Raw genomic sequence first — 18201 nt, 5'->3', positions numbered from 1 at the left:
ATATCGTGACATCGGCAGAGGAAACACCTGGCCCAAGGTTGCCAGTGAAACGAACATTTGAATTCATTTCCCACAAACACATGGCTGCTGTTATACCCTTCTCTATATCAGTGCGACTGATGCTACCGTCGCTTGGATATGTGTTTGGGAAGAATCTAAGAAACAATTCCCGATAAGAAATATATATGATGCGGTAATAAAGAGACACGATATGTTATGTAAATGCGTTTCAATCGTTATTTGGTAAAACACGAATAGAAATATGGTCTACTTTAAACTGTGTTACCAGTTTCGAGGTATGTAAAACTTGGAAAATAACTTACGAATAATTGAGCTCGTATTTTTGGGTCCTTGGGTTCCGTTTCGTTCTCCAGGTGCTCTGCTCTGTATAAAAAGCGACTCCACTTCCCGGAGGAGGAGGGTCGCTCATCCCGCATCTCGATTTTCCCATAGTTTGTATTAAGTTACGGTCAACCTTGCCTAGAAATTATTTTGAGGAAGGTTTTTTTTTTTATAGTAGAGTGGGGTAAGATGGGTGAAGTTTTTATTCTTTTTTCGCGTTTTATTTGGTAGTTAACAAAGAATATTTACTTATTCATAAGTTTGGTATACCGACTGTCGCTATATCGATTTCCTTCCCATCTTTTTACGAATTTGTATCTTACTCCGATCTTCGCTACAATAACCCAAGAGACGGGAAAGTTAAAATAAAATCGACTATAGAATCATTAGGATACAAAAAAAAACGTTAATTCTTTGCGTAATTGTAAAAAAGTGTTTAAAACAAAACTGCATCATATACCTGTTTGAGGAATGCCGGCTGAAGCCTGGACTATTATTACATTCTCCATAAAAACGGGAGATTCAGCGAATTCTTTTTTCGACATCCTTTCGCCGATCCCTGGCCCGTCGCCCCCACTTGAGCTGCTACCGACTACAGGCTCAGGTACAGTTATGGAGGTGAACGATTTAAGGTAGCTCATGACGTTATCAAGCTCCTATATGAGGTAGATTAGGAATTTTTTCTTAATTATATATACAGTACTGTGGGGAAAGACGGGCAACCTTTAGTAAAAATTATCTATATATCCTGATCGTGTTTTAAACAAATAACAACGGTCTATGGGAGTCGTGAGGATACGGTTTTATAATTCTTTGAGTGTTGTTCGTTTAATAGCAAATGGGACAAGAAAATAGAATAAAAAGGTGTCCCGTCTTCTCCCACCCTACTATATAGGGTGGGGTAGGGGTTTAAGGCGAGACGCTGTTGTCACCCATACATAAAAAAAACAATTCCAATCGGCATTATTACCACAACGTCGTATGTGGTAACTTGTAAGCGGGCATGGGGTGTATTAAACCGAACACCCGTGTTATGCCGACTGTTGTTGCCCCGCCATGTGAGAATAAATAAGTTACATACGTAGTAACTCGTAAGCTGTCACGAGGTGTATGAAACAGAACACTGCTTTATTCCAATTGTCGTTGCCCCGCCACGCGAGGATAAATAAGTATACACATTCATATTGCGACAAATTTTAATCACGTGATGGCATATCTTACCTCATCGGTCACTTCGGTTGCGTTTTCCTAAAAAATATTTATAGTTGATGACTGTATACGAAGTTTTAACGTTGAACTACTGTATTAAAATAGGTCTACATTCGCAAAAATATTTAATAACGTTACACAGTTGAAATGGTAACACTTGGAAAAAATAGATTCTAATGTATAAGACTTATATGGTAGAGTGGGGTAAGATGGTTCATGTTTTCATTCTCTGGTATTATTCCGTAAACCAAAAAATATTTGCCAGGAGGTTTGTTAAAATTGTTGGAAACGCGATCGGGGAATATGGGACGTTATACGCTAACGGTTTCCATCTTACCCCACTATATACACAGATAGTCTGATATACCATAGGTACCATGGCCCACTTAAAAATGTATTGATGCATGTAGGTGCATATACTTTCAATATTTATTTAAGTTTTTGTACTTACCGATAAACATGTTCTGCCGCGTAAACAAAAGATCAAAAATAGCAAACTTATTTTTCTTAACATTATCTTAGTACAAATTTTCCGACTAAAACTGTAAGTTGACACTGTACACATACAACATAAATTATAATTTCCTCTTGCGCAAACTCGTGCACTGAGCGCTAACAGCTGTCTTGACGAAGCATTTCAATTTTAACACGAACAAATTTAAAAAAATGTCCTAAAAATGTAGTCCGATTTCTGCTGATTTAACACATACTAAATAAATTGTGTATCGCTATTACTGTGGCTATATAACAATTAGCTCGGCTTGTTTACTTGACAGGCACTTATGACATCACAAACGGAAATGATTGGTCCATTATGACACAACATCCGCTATAACGCTTACCAGGTGATTGATATTCAAATAACGCGACAGCAGAAAGTATTTTTCACTAAATAGAAACCGGTATTTCAAGCGAAATCGCACATACCAAACTTTATATAGCCATAAACGCCTGTGAAATCTTACACTACGTAACATGCATTGTTTACTGTGGCTATGGAAATACCATCATAGTAAACACGTCATTGCAGTTTATACTTCACTATTGTTCAAGCTGAATCGCTAAAAGGAAGCTGCTACGTATTTGTTGTTGCATAAAATTCCCTGTCATTATACTTTATAGTAAGTAAAGTAAGGAGGGGAAGATGGGACACATTTCATTCTATTTTCTCGTCCCATTTGGTAGTAAACGAAGATCATTTAAAGAAATATAAAACCGTATCCTCACGACTCGCATATACCGTTGGTTATTGTTTAAAACACGATCAGGATATTTAGATATTACGAGCTAAATGTGTCCCAACCTCACCCGCCCTACTATATATTAGTAATTAAATGACGCAGTTCATTATTATATAAGTTTAACCCACGCTTCCAACTGATTATTGGTAATCTATCTCTAGTTTGTTAAATGAATGAATTATTGTAACTTACTTATCCTCACGGGGTGGGGAAACGACAGTCCTTTTAACACGGGCGTTCGATCGTGAGGATACGGAAATATAATTCTGTAAATATTCTTTGTTTACTCCCAAATAGGACGAAGAATGAAACCTGGACCGTCATGAAACACAGAGGCCTACTGTATAATCATTTTATACAAATTTGTTTCATGTAATTTATACCTTTAACTGATCAATCCAAAATGAAAATAGAAAAATTTAATCAATTCACGTAGCAGAAGCGTAACAAAATAACTTATTGGTCGATTTAAAATCGACGTTTATTAAACTTTGTGTTGAATTTGGGAGACTCCACTGTGCAACTAAATGCTGGTTCTTTTGATCACCTGAAATAATGAATGAATTTAACTTATTCATCATCATGTGACGGGGCAACGTCGTCAATCGTTATAAGACGAGTGTTCTGTTTCATACACCTCGTGCCCGCTTACGAGTTACCACGTATGTAACTTTGCGGGTGATTGCATTTATAGAAGAACTGGTACCTGTAGTAGATATAGTAGCGGTGTTCCAACAATATACTGAACAATCAGCACCACACGATGCCAGTAGAGAGCCATCATAGTTGAAAGCAAGAGAATATATTGTGTCTGTGTGTGCACGCATTTCCTGTGTTAAAAACAGCATAAATAAAATACTAGAAATAAAATATATAAAATTCCTATATAATTGACTGCCTTAATTTTTTTCATTGTACATGTAAGAGTAAGATAGTAATATTTTCAGTTGTATAAGTTTTACAACAAGCAAGCATGTGCATTGCATTGTTGTGACCTTCTGTCGTTTATTAATGGGAAAACAAATTTAGGCACAAAATATAATCTTAACGTCGCATGGTGAAATGTAATAATGTTAAACGAAAAACCTTAGTCAAGGCAATGAAACACTCATTACCGCATGGTGACACAATCACAAAGGAATGTGAATGATTGGGAACCTAACCTAATATCATAACATAAGTTGCAACTTCATTAAAGAAGATGATTTCCGACAATTCCTTCAACAATCCTTCTCACCTTGACTAAGTTACCAGAGGAAACATCCCATAACCTGATCCTGTAATCTTCACCAGCGCTTGCTAACATTCGTCCATTACTTGAGAAGGCCACACACATAACTGGGGCCTGTGATAAACATCTTAATCATAAAAGCCATAAATGATTCTATTCTATGGGTTAGGTCCTGCAGCATGGCTTGCCATGGAACCTAAGATTTTTGGCCTATTAAGAATAATGTTGTCCAGCTGTTTTATTATTCAACTAAAAATATTCAGATTTTATTTTATTCTGTGAGTTAGGTCCTACAGCGTAGCATGTCACATGATCCCAGATTTAGGCCTGAGTTGGTTCAATACCCTGACAACACCCAGGGTGCTACAACTCATTTAATGACCACTGGGTTGGAGCAATGCTCATGAAGTTGTTGTATTAAATTATTTGATCTTTGTTACTGTATTCAAAAGAATAAACAAAATTATGTTATGTGTAAAATTCCAAGAACAGAACTTACCCAATGCCCAGTCATTACACGAACGGGCTTCCCACTATTTACATCCCATACCCTCACAACTCTATCCGCTGTAGCTAAGTAACTACAGTTACCATGGAAAGCAATGGCTCCAACGCTGTCCTGATGGCCAGCGTAAGTTCGTAAGGGGTATGTACGCTCTGTCGTCCACAGTCGAGCTGTATGGTCCGCAGATCCCGTAGCGAAGTATAAATCGTAAGCACTGTCGTAAGATTGTAATGTGTTGGGTTATGGCGGAAATATATGACAGCTACATAATTTTAGTTGGATTTTTGTCAGGGCCATATCTACTTTGGTTTATAAGCGAATCTTTAAAAAAAATAACTCGATTCACAAAAATATCTAGGTAAAAAAAATGGGACAAAAAAATAACTTCCGAAAAACAATCAAGTGACAAAAAAGTTTCTTATATTTGAACTGTACACATTACAGAATAGGCATAATGTTAGGGGTGGCTGGGGTGTCATGTTAACCCAATTAAACCAAAATCATATGTTTTAGAACCAAATTTTAAACCTAAAACAGACGTTGTTACTTTTCTCTTGCTGTTGAGTGTTTATACAACACAGTCAAGGTATATTGCATTCACCACATTAATCAATAAGGTTCTATATGTTTGACAACTATTAGTGTAATGTAACTGTATTTTAACAATGTCACTCCAGATTTTGTTCAAAATAAAAAGTGTCAGTTATAGATCAGGGGCAAGTTACTGCCAGTGAGTTATATTTGGCCTATAAACCATTTTATTGTTATTAGAAAGTTTTACTGTACTATTATATATGGGTTAGGTTCTATGTTGAGACACAATATTCAATGTATTGATATTTATCATATAAGTTACCATCATACTCATACCTGATATCCACACACCATACTGGTCTGTTATGAGCATCGTAAATAACTTTGTTCTTTAAATCCTGCATGTCCCATAATCTCACTGTAATAAGAATTGGAATTTTCAAACGTTATGGTTTAATGAATGTTTTGTAAAAATTGTTTAAAACAAAGTTAGTGACCACTTGGTTGGAACAATGTCCGCAAGTGTTTTGCCTAAAGAAACAAATACCTATCAGTATTAAGCATCAAACATATCTTACCAAACACTTGTTGTGGCATGCTTACCTGTAGAATCCTCAGCACAAGTTATTAAAAACTTATTATCACTTGTGAAACAAGAATCGTACACAGGCCCACTATGCCCATGCAGTGACACTACACCATCCTCATTTAAACTTGTAACATCTTGCTGGGTTTTCATAGATAATCTGTCGTATACATCTTCAAGTGCATCACTACCAAGATGCACGCATGATATATCAGGGGTGGGAAGGTTACAGTCTGGTATACGATTTCCTTGACGCCATAGTTTCACAGTGGAGTTGTCAAACCCTGTTAGAAATATACTTAATATAATACTGTGGGGTAAGAGGATACCTTTACATAGTATAGTAACATGGGCTAAGATTACTGTTTGTATATACATCTCATATTTCCTAATTTTGATTTTAACAATTAACAGCACTCTTTTAGTTGTAAGGATATGGTCTAATGATGCCAAAAAATGTAAAAATATTTTAAAGCATTATTTTAATCAGATGTTAAGCATGAAACCTGTTGCAATATAACTGTGGTCCTGAGATGGTGTGGCATGTATTAAACCTTCTCCTTTAAATCTGTAAAAAAATAAAGATATGTTACATTATTTCACAAGGGAAACTAGTGGGGTAAATAGGCCCAACCTGGCTGTAATAGTGGGTACCCTGGTCTGCCTTGTCACATGACTTCACCCGCATAAATAGACCCCACGCCCCTTAAGTGCTGTGCTAAAGGACAACCTATGTAACTTTGCGTGTTATTTTTTGACTTTTTAAAATATGGCTGACTATTGAGAAACCCCAGAAGCGACCACTGGGTTGGAGCAGTTGTTGTCTTGCCCAAGGACACATGCTCCCACATAACAGAATAAAAGACCAACTATACATAAACCCAAAGATCATTAACATTTCTCACTGTAGGATCTTACCCAATAGAGGGCACCCAAAAGGTGTTCCAAACGATAGGCTCCAATGCTCACGACATAAAACATAATCTTACTTTATAAGTGTAAGGTCTGTCAGAGCAGGTGGAGATTTTCTTACGTCATCGATTATTTTACGAGCATCTGCTATTGTGATGTCACTGACTAAAGATGCCACTGGTGGAGCTGTGGAGTGTTTAGAAGGCGTAGTGTTAGTTGTCGTGGCAACAGAAGGAGGGCTGATTATGATTGGTTGTTGATTTGTGATGGCAGTTTCCATGGCTTCTACTTTGGCCTGGAAAAAAATGTTTTTATGTATGCAAGAATGAATGAAACTTGCTTTATCCTTGCTTGGCTGGAAAGCGACAGTCGTTACAACACGGGTGTTCGTACACCTCGTGTACCGTACATACCTTAGTTGGAGTTTTACTAGCAGAAAGAACTTTTTGAGGTGAAGTGTTGGTAGAAGTAAAATCACCATTAGATAAATTCAGTTGATCATCTGTCTCTGGTAGCACGATCTGTATACGATCATTGATAATTTTCATAAGTGATAAATTTTCCTGGGTCTGAAGAAATATTTTTAAAGCAAGTTGATCGTCATCCGTTAGAACAATTTTGCCGTTGCAATTTCGTAGTTCTTCAATCTGAAACAAAAATATTTAAAAATTTATAAGCTGATTGAAAAAAAGAAAAATCTTAAATAAAAAACTATTTTGTTGTTATATATTTAGTAGGTTCTGTTTCATACCTTTTATATATTGTATGCAGCAATGTTCGTTAACTGTCTAACCCAAACGCACATAGTATGAATATAAGCCACAATGGTGGCAGCATCAAGTCTCGAATCTGTATTCTCTGCTCAAAAGGCAATTACTCTAACCACAACAGCATCAGCATAAGATATATAAAAACACATTCTTGCACTGCTTACCGAAAAACAAGTTCTTACAACAACATTACTAAACATATACACTAAGGACCAACCATGTCTAAATTAGCTTGGTCTTGGGGAATCCCCAGATTTTCAATCTGCTTAATCAGCAAGCGATGTGATTGGTCGAAAACTGAACCAAACCTTCGTAAATATGAGGTGGATTCGGTTGAACGATCGGCCAATAATAGGTCGAGAAACGAATGAATGAAGACGGGAAATAAAATGCCTGAAAACAAAACACTGGGCTAAAGGATGTAACAAAATATAGGAAATTAATTGAAGAAACATTAATGTAACAGTTGTTACATTCATTCATTCATATTTACCTTTTAATTTAGAATGTTTTCTTTGAGCGACACATTTTTCGACAAACGTCTTTAATTCAAGGAAAGAATGAAAATAATCATCGAGTGAGCCAATCGAAAATGAGACGCTGTCTGACTTCGATATTTTATTATTTCTTAAAACACGAGATGTCATTTCCTAAAAATATTTATTTTTTGTATTTTAAACTTCACTATATATAGGCCTATTCCGCCTATATATATATATTACATAACATTGAACGTTTTTGGATAAATAATATTTTTTCCTTTTAATTACTTTAAAAGAATTTCACTGCTTATCGATTTAAAAAACGTTTTGAATACTTTAGGTTTAATCAACTGTAATAAGTACTGATACCTTAATTAATTATCTAGACTTTAACTTACCAATAACGTTTCTTCCAACTTGAAATTCTGCTTAAAAGTTGCTTCCGAATCGGTATAGTTTCGTTTTTTCAAATAATTTAGTACAGCAGTTTGGATATGCTCACTACGTGACCGTTTCATTGTCAACTAGATACTAATGTTATTCAGAAATACATGTGAGCTTTTATTTGGCACTGGAAATTGAAATACTTTATCATAAGTTTATTAGAAGAATTCCGTTTTTGTTACAGCTTACGTTTTGCTTGCGCCTATAATAAAATGTGAATGCATTCAATCGTGACGAACTCGTGAATTTATATCTCAGGATTTTGTTATAGAAATCTCTTGGCGATTTTATCTTTACGTTTTCCTGTTTATTTATTTTGTTGTTCAATCTACGTTAGCACTACAGAAGAGTTCTAATTTCATTTTATTTATCAGGGGTGTTCTGTTTTATACACCTCACACATACAAAGTTACAAACGTGGTTACTCGTAGGCACGAGGTTTATGTAACAGAGCACCCGGGTTATAACGACTGTCCTTGCCTCACTCGAGTATACTCATCAACGTCATTCCTTCCTTTGTTCAAACGCACCGAGATGAGAGCGATTTGCAAACACAGACAACAATCAATTACGTCAGGTTTAATTTCCAATTTAATAAAAGGAAGCATGGCTGGTGCAATGGAAAATTACAAAAAAGAGCCGCAATGCAGAATTATATAGGATCATTCTTATCTCGTTAAATGCTTGAGTATTGTTCAGTTATGTCAGTTGGTTGGATACTGATGTTGGCGCAGTAGCAGAGGTTTATTTGTATCAAAAGTAGTTACTGATGTGTGTTAATCGGTTTGGCTTCAACGTATTTGCAGAGCAATAGTTTAACCATAAATATGCGAATTAAAAAAAGCTAGTTCGTAAGTAACTTAATTATACTGATGCAAACTTAATAAAGTTAAAAACGATCGAAGATTGTGTAATAACTATAACTGTTCAAGTGGCACACGCATTGTGTATAAAGTATGAAGCATTATATGCGAAAAGAAAAAAAATGTAGACTGATATTTCTTGTACTGTGCAATGTGTTTTTGTAAGTCCCGCATATAGGCATTACATCGAACGTCAGCAGCGCGTTACCTCTGGTTTATATGAGTACCTTCCATTTAATTAAATGGAAGCATGACGTGCATAGTGGAAAACATCCGACCGAATGATCGTGACATCAGCAAAATAATCCTTCTACTGAAACCAAAGCAATATATAAAATTAGGAATTTCAAAATGAATTTTCAGATTTAAAACTGTATCATTAGTGCGTGATAAAAACAAGTTTCGTAAAATCGAGCTGTTACAAATAAATATACTTTTACATGTCGCAGAGAACTTAAGAGATTATTTCGATTACCATTGGCCATTATGAGGTGCATTTGGTTTATGTTGCTTGCAGAAGTTATGAGCGTAGTTGATTCATGTAAGTTGTTACGTTTTAGTTGTTACATTTTAGTTGGTTTTAGTTGTAAATTAATATTCATTAAACAAATTTATCAACAGATCGACCGCTTACCAACGGGGGCAGTTATGAAGTATCTTCGTTTTCCAAGAATGCTAAATCAAAGGCAAGGAAATTAAGAGAGGAAGCTTTATAGTTGAACTAAAACGAGTTGATCAAGCTACAGGGTGGGATTGGATGCCGATAACTGTGGATTGGTCCTCGTATATAGGTACGAATGTAAAACTATGGCATGTCACGAATGATAACAATCTGATTTATTGTACATAGTAGGGTGGGGGGAGATGGGACACCTTTAGCACATAATGTCTAAATATCCTGATCGTGTTTTAAACAATTAACAACGGTCTATGGGAGTCTTGAGGATATGGTTTTATAATTCTTTGAATGTTCTTTTTAGAACCAAATGGGACGAGAAAATAGAATGAAAGGTGTTCCATCTTCCCCCACCCTACTATAATAAATTATACAATTCCTTACAGGTAACGGAATGGTTTATCAGAATATGATCATTTGGTTCCCTGATGCTGCAGATGAAAGAACGATAGAGAAGTCTCGCATTTTGATAAACAAATTACGAAAAGTTGCCGAAATCGCGTATTCTTGAAGCGCAATCTGACTGGATTGCAAGGTCTGTGCGAGTGAGAGAATATGACGAGCTACGATTGGACGGAGGCTCAAGGAGGAGCGAGTTTCTCCTCAAGAGTGGGAGAAATATGCTCGAGGATGTAGACAGGGTTGAATAAAATGAGAAACGCCATCAGCTGGTCTAGCGCTTATAACACAGTGTTCTAACTTTGTAATAATGCTAATGATTTGTAACAAAGAGTTTTACATTAAGCGCTGCACGCCTGCCGGTTCAATCGTTTCTGTTTCCAAGTAAACAGTTCTCCAAATTACTATTCAAACCTATTGTTCGAACACTTTCCCATTACTGTAGTTTACTTTTTTGCATTATCTCAAATGTCCTATTTAACATAACCTACTGTATATCTCTTCCCTAAGATGGAAGTTGGAACCCTGACCATTTTCCAGACCCCATCCAGTCCGACCACCGATTCAGCGGACCATTGAAACATCGCTTACACTGCCTGTGAAATATTGAAATCTGAGAAAGTGGTGTCACTGGCACCGCTTAAACCAAATACTGAACACGTTAATTTACAAACTTAGAAAAATGCATAATAGCAAAGCTATTTTGTTTTTTATAGCAACAAATGGTCTATTTGCTTTATAACCTGTATCCACGCATTAACGTTTTAAATCACATCATAACTTTCGTGCCTTTTATTTATAGCTGTACTGTCTTGTTTTAGGAAATAATGTTTTAAGTTTACGCAACATCACATTGAAAGTTGGTGCGCTACGAAATTCTACAACGCGTTATTGATGAATATTAGTTCAGTTTATAAATAGAATCCTAGTAGAGTGTACAATTTTGCATGATGGAGGCTCATGTACTTGAAAGTATCGAAAATGGTCGCTAAAAACTGCCGTTCTGTACTATATACTCGGATCACCCAGGTAAATTTGCGGGCACCCAAATAAAGTACATACTTTGTCGCTCCCCTTTCAATTAGAAGGAAATAGCAAAGTAAAAAGTATGGACTGAAGTTTTATAGAGAATTTATAATTTTCTTTTATTACGTTACGTCTAATCGCCTAATGTTATACGGGTATCGTCAGCGATGGTCTTTGTCAAAGCCAAAATAGTCGGTGTTTCTAACGACTGCTTTGACCTAAGCCCAATAATACGGTTAACTAGACCTTTTACCATGAACATATTTTTAACAGTTAAATTTCAATACCTATTTTATATTATTCTGTAATTATTATATAACTCATAAGCGGGCATGAGGTTTATAAAACAGAACACCCCAGTTATCGACTGTCGTTGCCCCACCATGACAAGCTAAATAAGATAAATCCATTTATTCATAACTGATCACATTGAACATTTGATTTTTTCACAATATTTTTATCTATTGTTTAGGATTAGGAGAATATTTACAAAAAAGTAAAAATGCCTCCTAAACGTAAGTTAAACCCGTTGAACCTAACACTTGAGGGGAGTTCGCCTATCCCCAATCAGCAGGTCTCTGACCTTGGCAAGAAGATGGACGAACTAAACATTGACGAAACTCAAAGGAAAAGATTGGACCAGTTCATTAAGCAGAAGCAAAAAGTGGGAGTCATGGAAAATGCTCAGAACTCTGACTTCACAAAGAAAGGAGAACTGGGTGCCGGAAATGGGGGTGTTGTTCATCTTGTGGTGCACAACGCAACTGGCTTTGTCATGGCGCGGAAACTTATTCATTTGGAAGTGAAGCAAGCCATCTTGAACCAAATCACACGAGAATTGCAGGTTTTGCATGATTGTAGAAGCCCGTACATTGTTGGGTATTATGGGACTTTTTACAGTGATGGGGAAATCAGTATTTGTATGGAAAGCATGGACGCTGGGTCGCTTGATTTAGTGCTGAAGAAGGCGCGAAAAATTCCTGAGATTTACTTGGGAAAAGTGAGCAAAGCTGTTATCCTTGGCCTCAAGTACTTAAGAGAAGAACGTAGCATCATTCATCGCGATGTAAAACCATCAAATATTCTCGTTAATTCCCGAGGAGAGATTAAGTTATGTGATTTTGGCGTGAGCGGGCAACTGATCGACTCAATGGCCAACTCGTTTGTAGGGACAAGATCATACATGGCCCCAGAACGCTTGCAAGGATCCAAGTATACAATCCTTTCAGATATCTGGTCTCTTGGTCTCTCACTTATTGAAATGGCAATTGGTAGATTCCCTATCCCGCCACCCACAGCCAGCCAAATAGCAGCCATATTCAACACTGAAGTGTCAGGGGGAAGTGGTAAAGCACCAAACCCACATGATGTTGCACGACCAATGGCAATCTTTGAGCTGCTTGATTACATTGTGAATGAGGTAGGCATTTATTTTACACTATACATACAAATTAATTGCAATTCGTGTTAGTTAAAAGTATCTTACTAAGTTTTTTTTACTAAATTTTCATTGTTTATGTAAGCAAGCACCAAAATTCATACATACTGTATAATCAATATAATAAACAATGCATAATAAACAATCAATAAAAGTATATATATAAAATCATTTTCTTAATGTATATTATATTAAAAGACCTAATTGCTATTTCTTTTAACCATTATAACATATAAGCCCATATAAGAAAATTGAAGTAAAATTTTTTATTCTCTGTCTTAGCCAGCACCGAAACTCCCACAAGGAATTTTCGAGAAAGATTTTTGTGATTTCGTGGCGAGTTGCTTGAAGAAAGAACCGAAAGAGCGATCAGATCTCGGAGAACTAATGAAAGCTCCATTTATTAAAAATGTTAGCTTAACCCAGTATGAGTTTGCTAAGTGGGTTTGCAGTACTATGGGTTTGAAAGCCCCGAGTCCAGACACTGTACCTGATTAATATGATGGGTTTTTCCGATTGCGCTTGCTACCATATCTGTCTGTAAATAGCGTGTACTTTTCCGTCAATTTTTCAAAAATTCCCCAATTAGTGTAGAGTGATTATGATTGCAATTAAACAGATATTACTAATCATAGCATACGTTTTTTGTTTTGCTGTAGTCATAAACTTTTTCTATCGTCAGAGTTTATTGTGTTGTGCACATTATACAAGAATGGTATCCGCAATCATGAGTTGCAGAATTACAAAATGTTTGCACTTAATTTTCATATTCTGTTCAATGCCGTCAAAGTGTAAAGAGATTTTATACAGAAATAATAATGGCTTAATGATAATACACAACAACAATGCAGACTATCATGCTTTCATTATATGTTTAAAAAGTTACAAAAAATGGAAATACCTAACAAAATTTATGGTTTTTATTAAAAACATTTTGTAGAAATATAGTGAATACTGCATATGCCTATGTAAGTAATTTTTCTAAATTTTAAGTGGTTGATAAAAATTACCCGTATATATAATAATCTAATATTTCCGATAATTAATAAAAATATTTACAGAATTTGATGTTTTTAGTAAACATATCTCCAAATAGGATCGTAAACTGCGTCATAGGTGACAATTGTCTCAGCTTGAAGCTACACCTTCTCTAAAGAGACGCATGCGTAAATATTAAGTAGGAGGTTTTAGTTTTAATTACTTCGTGTTTACGCACGATATTTATAATGAATTAGACGTAATTCGTCACTTAATTAATGTAAGATTGATTGTGCATACAGGTCAATTAGATTAAGGCTGATTAAGAGGAATTAAAGTTAAGCGGAAAGGTAAAACTGCCTTCGCAAAGAAAGGATTGTTTTTTTGCCATTCGGAACAACTCAATAACTGCATCAAAATAAACAATGTCTGGAAGACAAGGTAGGATTAAATTTGGGTTTTAAATATAATAACTTAGGTAACTTGAAACTACCCCCGTGGCACAGAGGATATAGAGTGCTCGTCAATGGACCAGAGGATATACCAATTTAAAGCTTGACGCGGCAAGTCCTGCTATACCATTGTGTAATTGTTCTAGAAGAAATTTAATGGCAGTTACTTTAACTAGTAGTAACTTATGGGTTGTCTAAATTGCCAGCCATGGTTAAAAAATCAACCACAAAAGTTGCATATGGGTTAACTTGTGTATAACTGTGAACTGGGTCTTTAAAACATAAAACCCATAATATAATGACTGTTGTTGCCCCACTATTTAAAAGTTAATCAAGCGTTGTAATGTATTTTTTACTTATTAAGGTGGAAAGAAGAAACCTCTTAAACAGCCAAAAAAAGCTGAGAATGAAATGGATGATGAAGACCGAGCGTTTAAAGCAAAACAAAAGGAAGAAGCAAAGAAGTTAGCCGAGATGAAAGCAAAGGCTGGAAAGAAAGGACCTTTAAGTGAGTGTTGTCTTACTTCTGCTATCACACATAATGTATATAATCTGTAAACGGCTTATTTCGTATGAAAAACAACTAAAACATAGTATATTTCTGACGTGTTGTCAATTTTTGGGAGAAACGTTAGGAAGTAACATGGACACCTAAACTTTTTCAGGCACCTGTTTAAGGCATAAAACAGCTTTAACTCTGCTGTTTGACTTTGCCAAAATGTACCGCATTCGCCACATTATTCAACGAGATTTATGTTTGCCAACTTTAATATTAAATTGGTATTGAAAAGAGCAAATGAGAAATATGTTATTGCCAGTTGTGGTTTATTTTTTATTTAAATCTTTTATTCACAGCTCAAGGTGGAATAAAAAAGTCTGGAAAGAAGTGAATCTATTTTATTATGTTTGGTTTGCAATAAAAATTTGGTGTTTTAGTCCAGAGTGACATTTTTGCTTTGTGCCATAAATAATAAAACTTCGTTGCTTTTTTAAGTCTATGGGTTATATTAAATTAATATTGTTTTTGCTGCTGTTTGGAGAATTTGATTTAAACAGAATGTTTTAACATTGTTTGCAGAATACAATTTATTATTAGAGTTAACTGTACATTTTTGTGTCTATTGAAATAAACAAACCCTACTTAAAACGTTGCTGAAATCACTTCTATTATGACAAGTTGAAATTACTCAGTGAAAAATCAACCAAAGGTTAATCCCTTATTATTATAATGTCTGTTTGATTATGGTGGTGGAATTAATCAAAAAATAAAAAATAAGAAAAAGACATATACGTGACAGACAGACAACAAGCCAATTGAATTAAAATCTAAGTTCTTAACAATATTGCTTAGTTTAGCATACAAGAAAATACAAATTTTAACAAGGCGAACAAGTGACATTATATAATAATAATTCAAATATCTTGTTTTTGAACACATTTTATTACTATTAAAATACATATAAATATTAAATACATAAATTAGTAAGTTAACATTATAATACAATTTTATAACATGTTTAAGTTACAGGAGGTTAAATAAAAACATAGTATCTTGTCTAACATAATTTGTCCTACACTTGTGTATTAAAAAAACTGGCGCTTATATAGTGTAAGGGTAAGAAGATACAGCAGTGCAATGTACTTATGAATTACGGCAATAAAAGTTAATATTAAAACTAAACTGCATATTATTTTATTTCAACCATTATTCTAAGCTCTACTTTTTTGGTAAGAATTTTTCCACTCCCAATAATTTGGAACTTGAACATTATATTATGAGGTAGACAAACAGACACAATGTTTTAGTTTAGGTAAATGTTAAATTAGGCTACATAACATATAGCAGTGTAGGGTAAGGTAGATATCGTTAGCACATAATATTCCATATTTCTGGTCCCTGTTTTTAGAAATTAACAACGCTCTTTTAGAGTTGTGAGGACACGGTTATCTGTTTCTGCAGAGAATGGGACATTTTTTCATTGGGACTTTATTGGAAAGATGGGACACCCTTTTATTCTATTTTCTCGTCCCATTTGGTAGTAAACAAAGAATATTAAAAGAAATACAAAACCATATTCTCACGACTATCATAGACCGCTGTTAATTGTTAAAAACACGATCAGGATATTTGGATATCATGTGCTAAAGGTGCCCTATCTCCATCCAACTATATAGTTTTTATTGTGTATATGGTTTCCAATTTGATGATTTACGTTGCAATTCTCTCATTAAGCCATTGTTTTATGTCATCTAGGAACCGTTGGTCATAACCATCAATATCATGTATTAACTCATGGTAACCATTCTCAAATATCTATAAAATACGGGGAATTAAAATATTTATAGATCTCGCCTCTAGAAAAGATAAGAGTTTGTGGCTTAACGTTCCTACCATTGTGGGTATGTGTGTCCTTGGGCAACATACTCAGTGGAAATTGCTCCAACTTAGTGGTTCTTTATGTACTTTATGTTAGTCATACAGAAACAACAATCACCCACAAAGTTACACAAGTGTTAACTTGTAAGCAAGTACGAGTTTTAACAAATCAAACTGTACTTATTTAATGTTTATATATTGCTGATAACTTAACAATGCATAAGGGCCAACTGGGCTGGAGCAAATGCTGCCAAGTGTCTTGCCCAAATAAGCATATGCCCACAATCAATGTCGTGTTAAAAATAAATGTTAAAAAAATATTTTTTGTTTTAAAAATTTTTTTTTTTGGTTTAAAACGGGGGTTGCGACACCCTAACCCCCCAGGCTGCACCACTGCCCACAATGGTAAATCTTTAGGCTAAAGGCAGCCATACTAAACTGTTGCCAATGCCCATTTGCCACAGTAAACTCTATGTCCAGTAAACCTACCTTTATGGTTTTATTTGTTGATTTAGCTTGCTCATGCAATAACTTGGATCCCTCAACATTGCATAACCTATCCCCACTACCATGTATTACAAGGAAAGTGAAGTCTATATTGGGGAAACATTGAATAGCTGCGTGCTGTATCTGGTACAACTGACAAGCCATTCTTACTTGAACTTTGCCAGTGTAGTTAAGTTTGTCATTCACATACCTTGCAACCTGTAGTTAATTGAGAGTTACTTTTACCATGTTTATAGTCTTAGCATGTCCCGACAGTTTATTTAGAATGAACTAGGTTTTAAAAATAGAATAGAAGTATTAAAAATGATGATAAGGTAAACCAAAAAAGGGTTTAACAATTTTCATTACTTTATTAAACTTACATATAGTAGGGTGGGGGAAGACGAGACACCTTTAGCCTATAATATTTAAATACCCTTAACGTGATTTAACAATTACCAGTGGTCTATTGAGTCGTGAAGATATGGTTTTATAATTCTTTGAATGTTCTTCGTTTACTACCAAATGAAACTAGAAAATAGAATGAAATGTGTCCCATCTTCCTCCACCCTACTATATAATATATACTTTTATCATTAAAAACTTTCGAATATATACCTGTTCGGGGTCACGAGATATTGCGTTTGCATCCAGATGTGCAACCCCAAGATAAGGGAAAATTGCTGCAACCTTTTCAGCCATAAATCTCTGTACGTAATATTTTAGCACGGTTTGTTTTTATTTATAATTTTATATTACAACATCAGAATACAGTTTATGCAATGAGTCAAAATTATTTTTAGTAAAGTTTTTTGATTTGCTACATATAAGCTAAGGGGGAGTTTAAAAAACATTAACTATTAAAGTTTCATTTATCAACTAAATAGAAATGCAATGTAAAGGTAGAATTCTGACTTCTTATAAATAGGATAGTTTAAGACTCATTGTCATTATTGTCATACCTGATTGCTACTACAATTGTTGGGAGTTTAAAAGTTAAATACCTTAATAGAGGAAGAAAATTCTGGGCTCTTTGCTATCATCGGTGCCGATAAAACAACATCAGTAAAAAGCCCAGGGTTCTGATGCGCTGCCAGTAATGAAAGAGCACCACCCTGAATTAAAATGTTATATTAATAAAGTTCATAACATGCTCATTTTAAAAAAAGTTGGCACCCTCCATCTGCCTTGTTTAAGATCAGACAATTTTTCACTATGTTGGGGTATATCAATTATTCAGCATATGTGAA

At 35.0% G+C, this 18201-nt stretch overlaps 3 protein-coding genes and 3 long non-coding RNA genes across 6 annotated transcripts in view; 3 read left to right on the top strand and 3 right to left on the bottom strand.

Annotated features, from left to right (window-relative positions):
• Window positions 1-3148: 3148 nt before the first annotated feature.
• On the bottom strand, window positions 3149-8438 carry LOC100182611 (TAF5-like RNA polymerase II p300/CBP-associated factor-associated factor 65 kDa subunit 5L). Its single transcript, XM_002120587.4, has 12 exons — window positions 8211-8438; window positions 7824-7980; window positions 7548-7723; window positions 6974-7207; window positions 6638-6855; window positions 6155-6216; window positions 5666-5932; window positions 5399-5480; window positions 4523-4742; window positions 4030-4137; window positions 3499-3622; window positions 3149-3339 (listed from the first exon to the last, which is right to left on the bottom strand). Exons 1-12 carry the CDS (start codon window positions 8328-8330, stop codon window positions 3221-3223), a joined length of 1887 nt encoding a protein of 628 aa, XP_002120623.1. The 5' UTR covers window positions 8331-8438; the 3' UTR covers window positions 3149-3220.
• Window positions 8439-8821: 383 nt separating this feature from the next.
• LOC113474988 lies at window positions 8822-10032 on the bottom strand. The gene is made up of 2 exons (XR_003396711.1): window positions 9754-10032; window positions 8822-9432 (listed from the first exon to the last, which is right to left on the bottom strand). It is a non-coding gene; the product is annotated as an uncharacterized LOC113474988 (long non-coding RNA).
• LOC113474987 lies at window positions 9340-10577 on the top strand. The gene is made up of 3 exons (XR_003396710.1): window positions 9340-9660; window positions 9741-9910; window positions 10182-10577. It is a non-coding gene; the product is annotated as an uncharacterized LOC113474987 (long non-coding RNA).
• A 1122-nt stretch (window positions 10578-11699) lies between these two features.
• Window positions 11700-13415, top strand: mapkk1/2 (mitogen-activated protein kinase kinase). Its single transcript, NM_001078486.1, is given in 2 exon segments — window positions 11700-12640; window positions 12941-13415. Coding segments are annotated over 2 exon segments (1134 nt in total). The 5' UTR covers window positions 11700-11722; the 3' UTR covers window positions 13157-13415.
• A 442-nt stretch (window positions 13416-13857) lies between these two features.
• LOC113474986 lies at window positions 13858-15235 on the top strand. Its single transcript, XR_003396709.1, has 3 exons — window positions 13858-14077; window positions 14453-14596; window positions 14944-15235. It is a non-coding gene; the product is annotated as an uncharacterized LOC113474986 (long non-coding RNA).
• The window catches only part of LOC100185793 (monoglyceride lipase-like), a 4954-nt gene continuing 1982 nt past the window's right edge, over window positions 15230-18201 (bottom strand). Inside the window, exons 5-8 of the mRNA XM_009862942.3 lie at window positions 17956-18066; window positions 17570-17659; window positions 16955-17170; window positions 15230-16402 (exon numbers count right to left, since the gene is read on the bottom strand). Coding sequence (XP_009861244.1) covers window positions 16298-16402; window positions 16955-17170; window positions 17570-17659; window positions 17956-18066 — 522 coding nt within the window. The 3' untranslated portion in view covers window positions 15230-16297. The remainder of the gene's footprint in view (window positions 16403-16954; window positions 17171-17569; window positions 17660-17955; window positions 18067-18201) is intronic.

Source organism: Ciona intestinalis, unplaced genomic scaffold (genome assembly GCF_000224145.3).
Source record: "Ciona intestinalis unplaced genomic scaffold, KH HT000068.2, whole genome shotgun sequence".
Lineage (NCBI taxonomy): Eukaryota > Metazoa > Chordata > Ascidiacea > Phlebobranchia > Cionidae > Ciona > Ciona intestinalis.
Note: the sequence above shows the minus strand (reverse complement) of the source record. Positions and strands in the feature narration are given on the sequence as shown.

Bases quoted from the DNA above. Each gene is read 5' to 3' on its own strand.
- LOC100182611 (XM_002120587.4), bottom strand. From the start codon at position 8,330: ATGAAACGGTCACGTAGTGAGCATATCCAAACTGCTGTACTAAATTAT. The intron at 4,138-4,522 runs GTAAGTTCTGTT...TGTTTATCACAG, and splicing joins GTGTAATGACTGGGCATTGG to GCCCCAGTTATGTGTGTGGC. The intron at 3,623-4,029 runs GTGAGAAGGATT...TTTTTAACACAG, and splicing joins CCTCTGGTAACTTAGTCAAG to GAAATGCGTGCACACACAGA.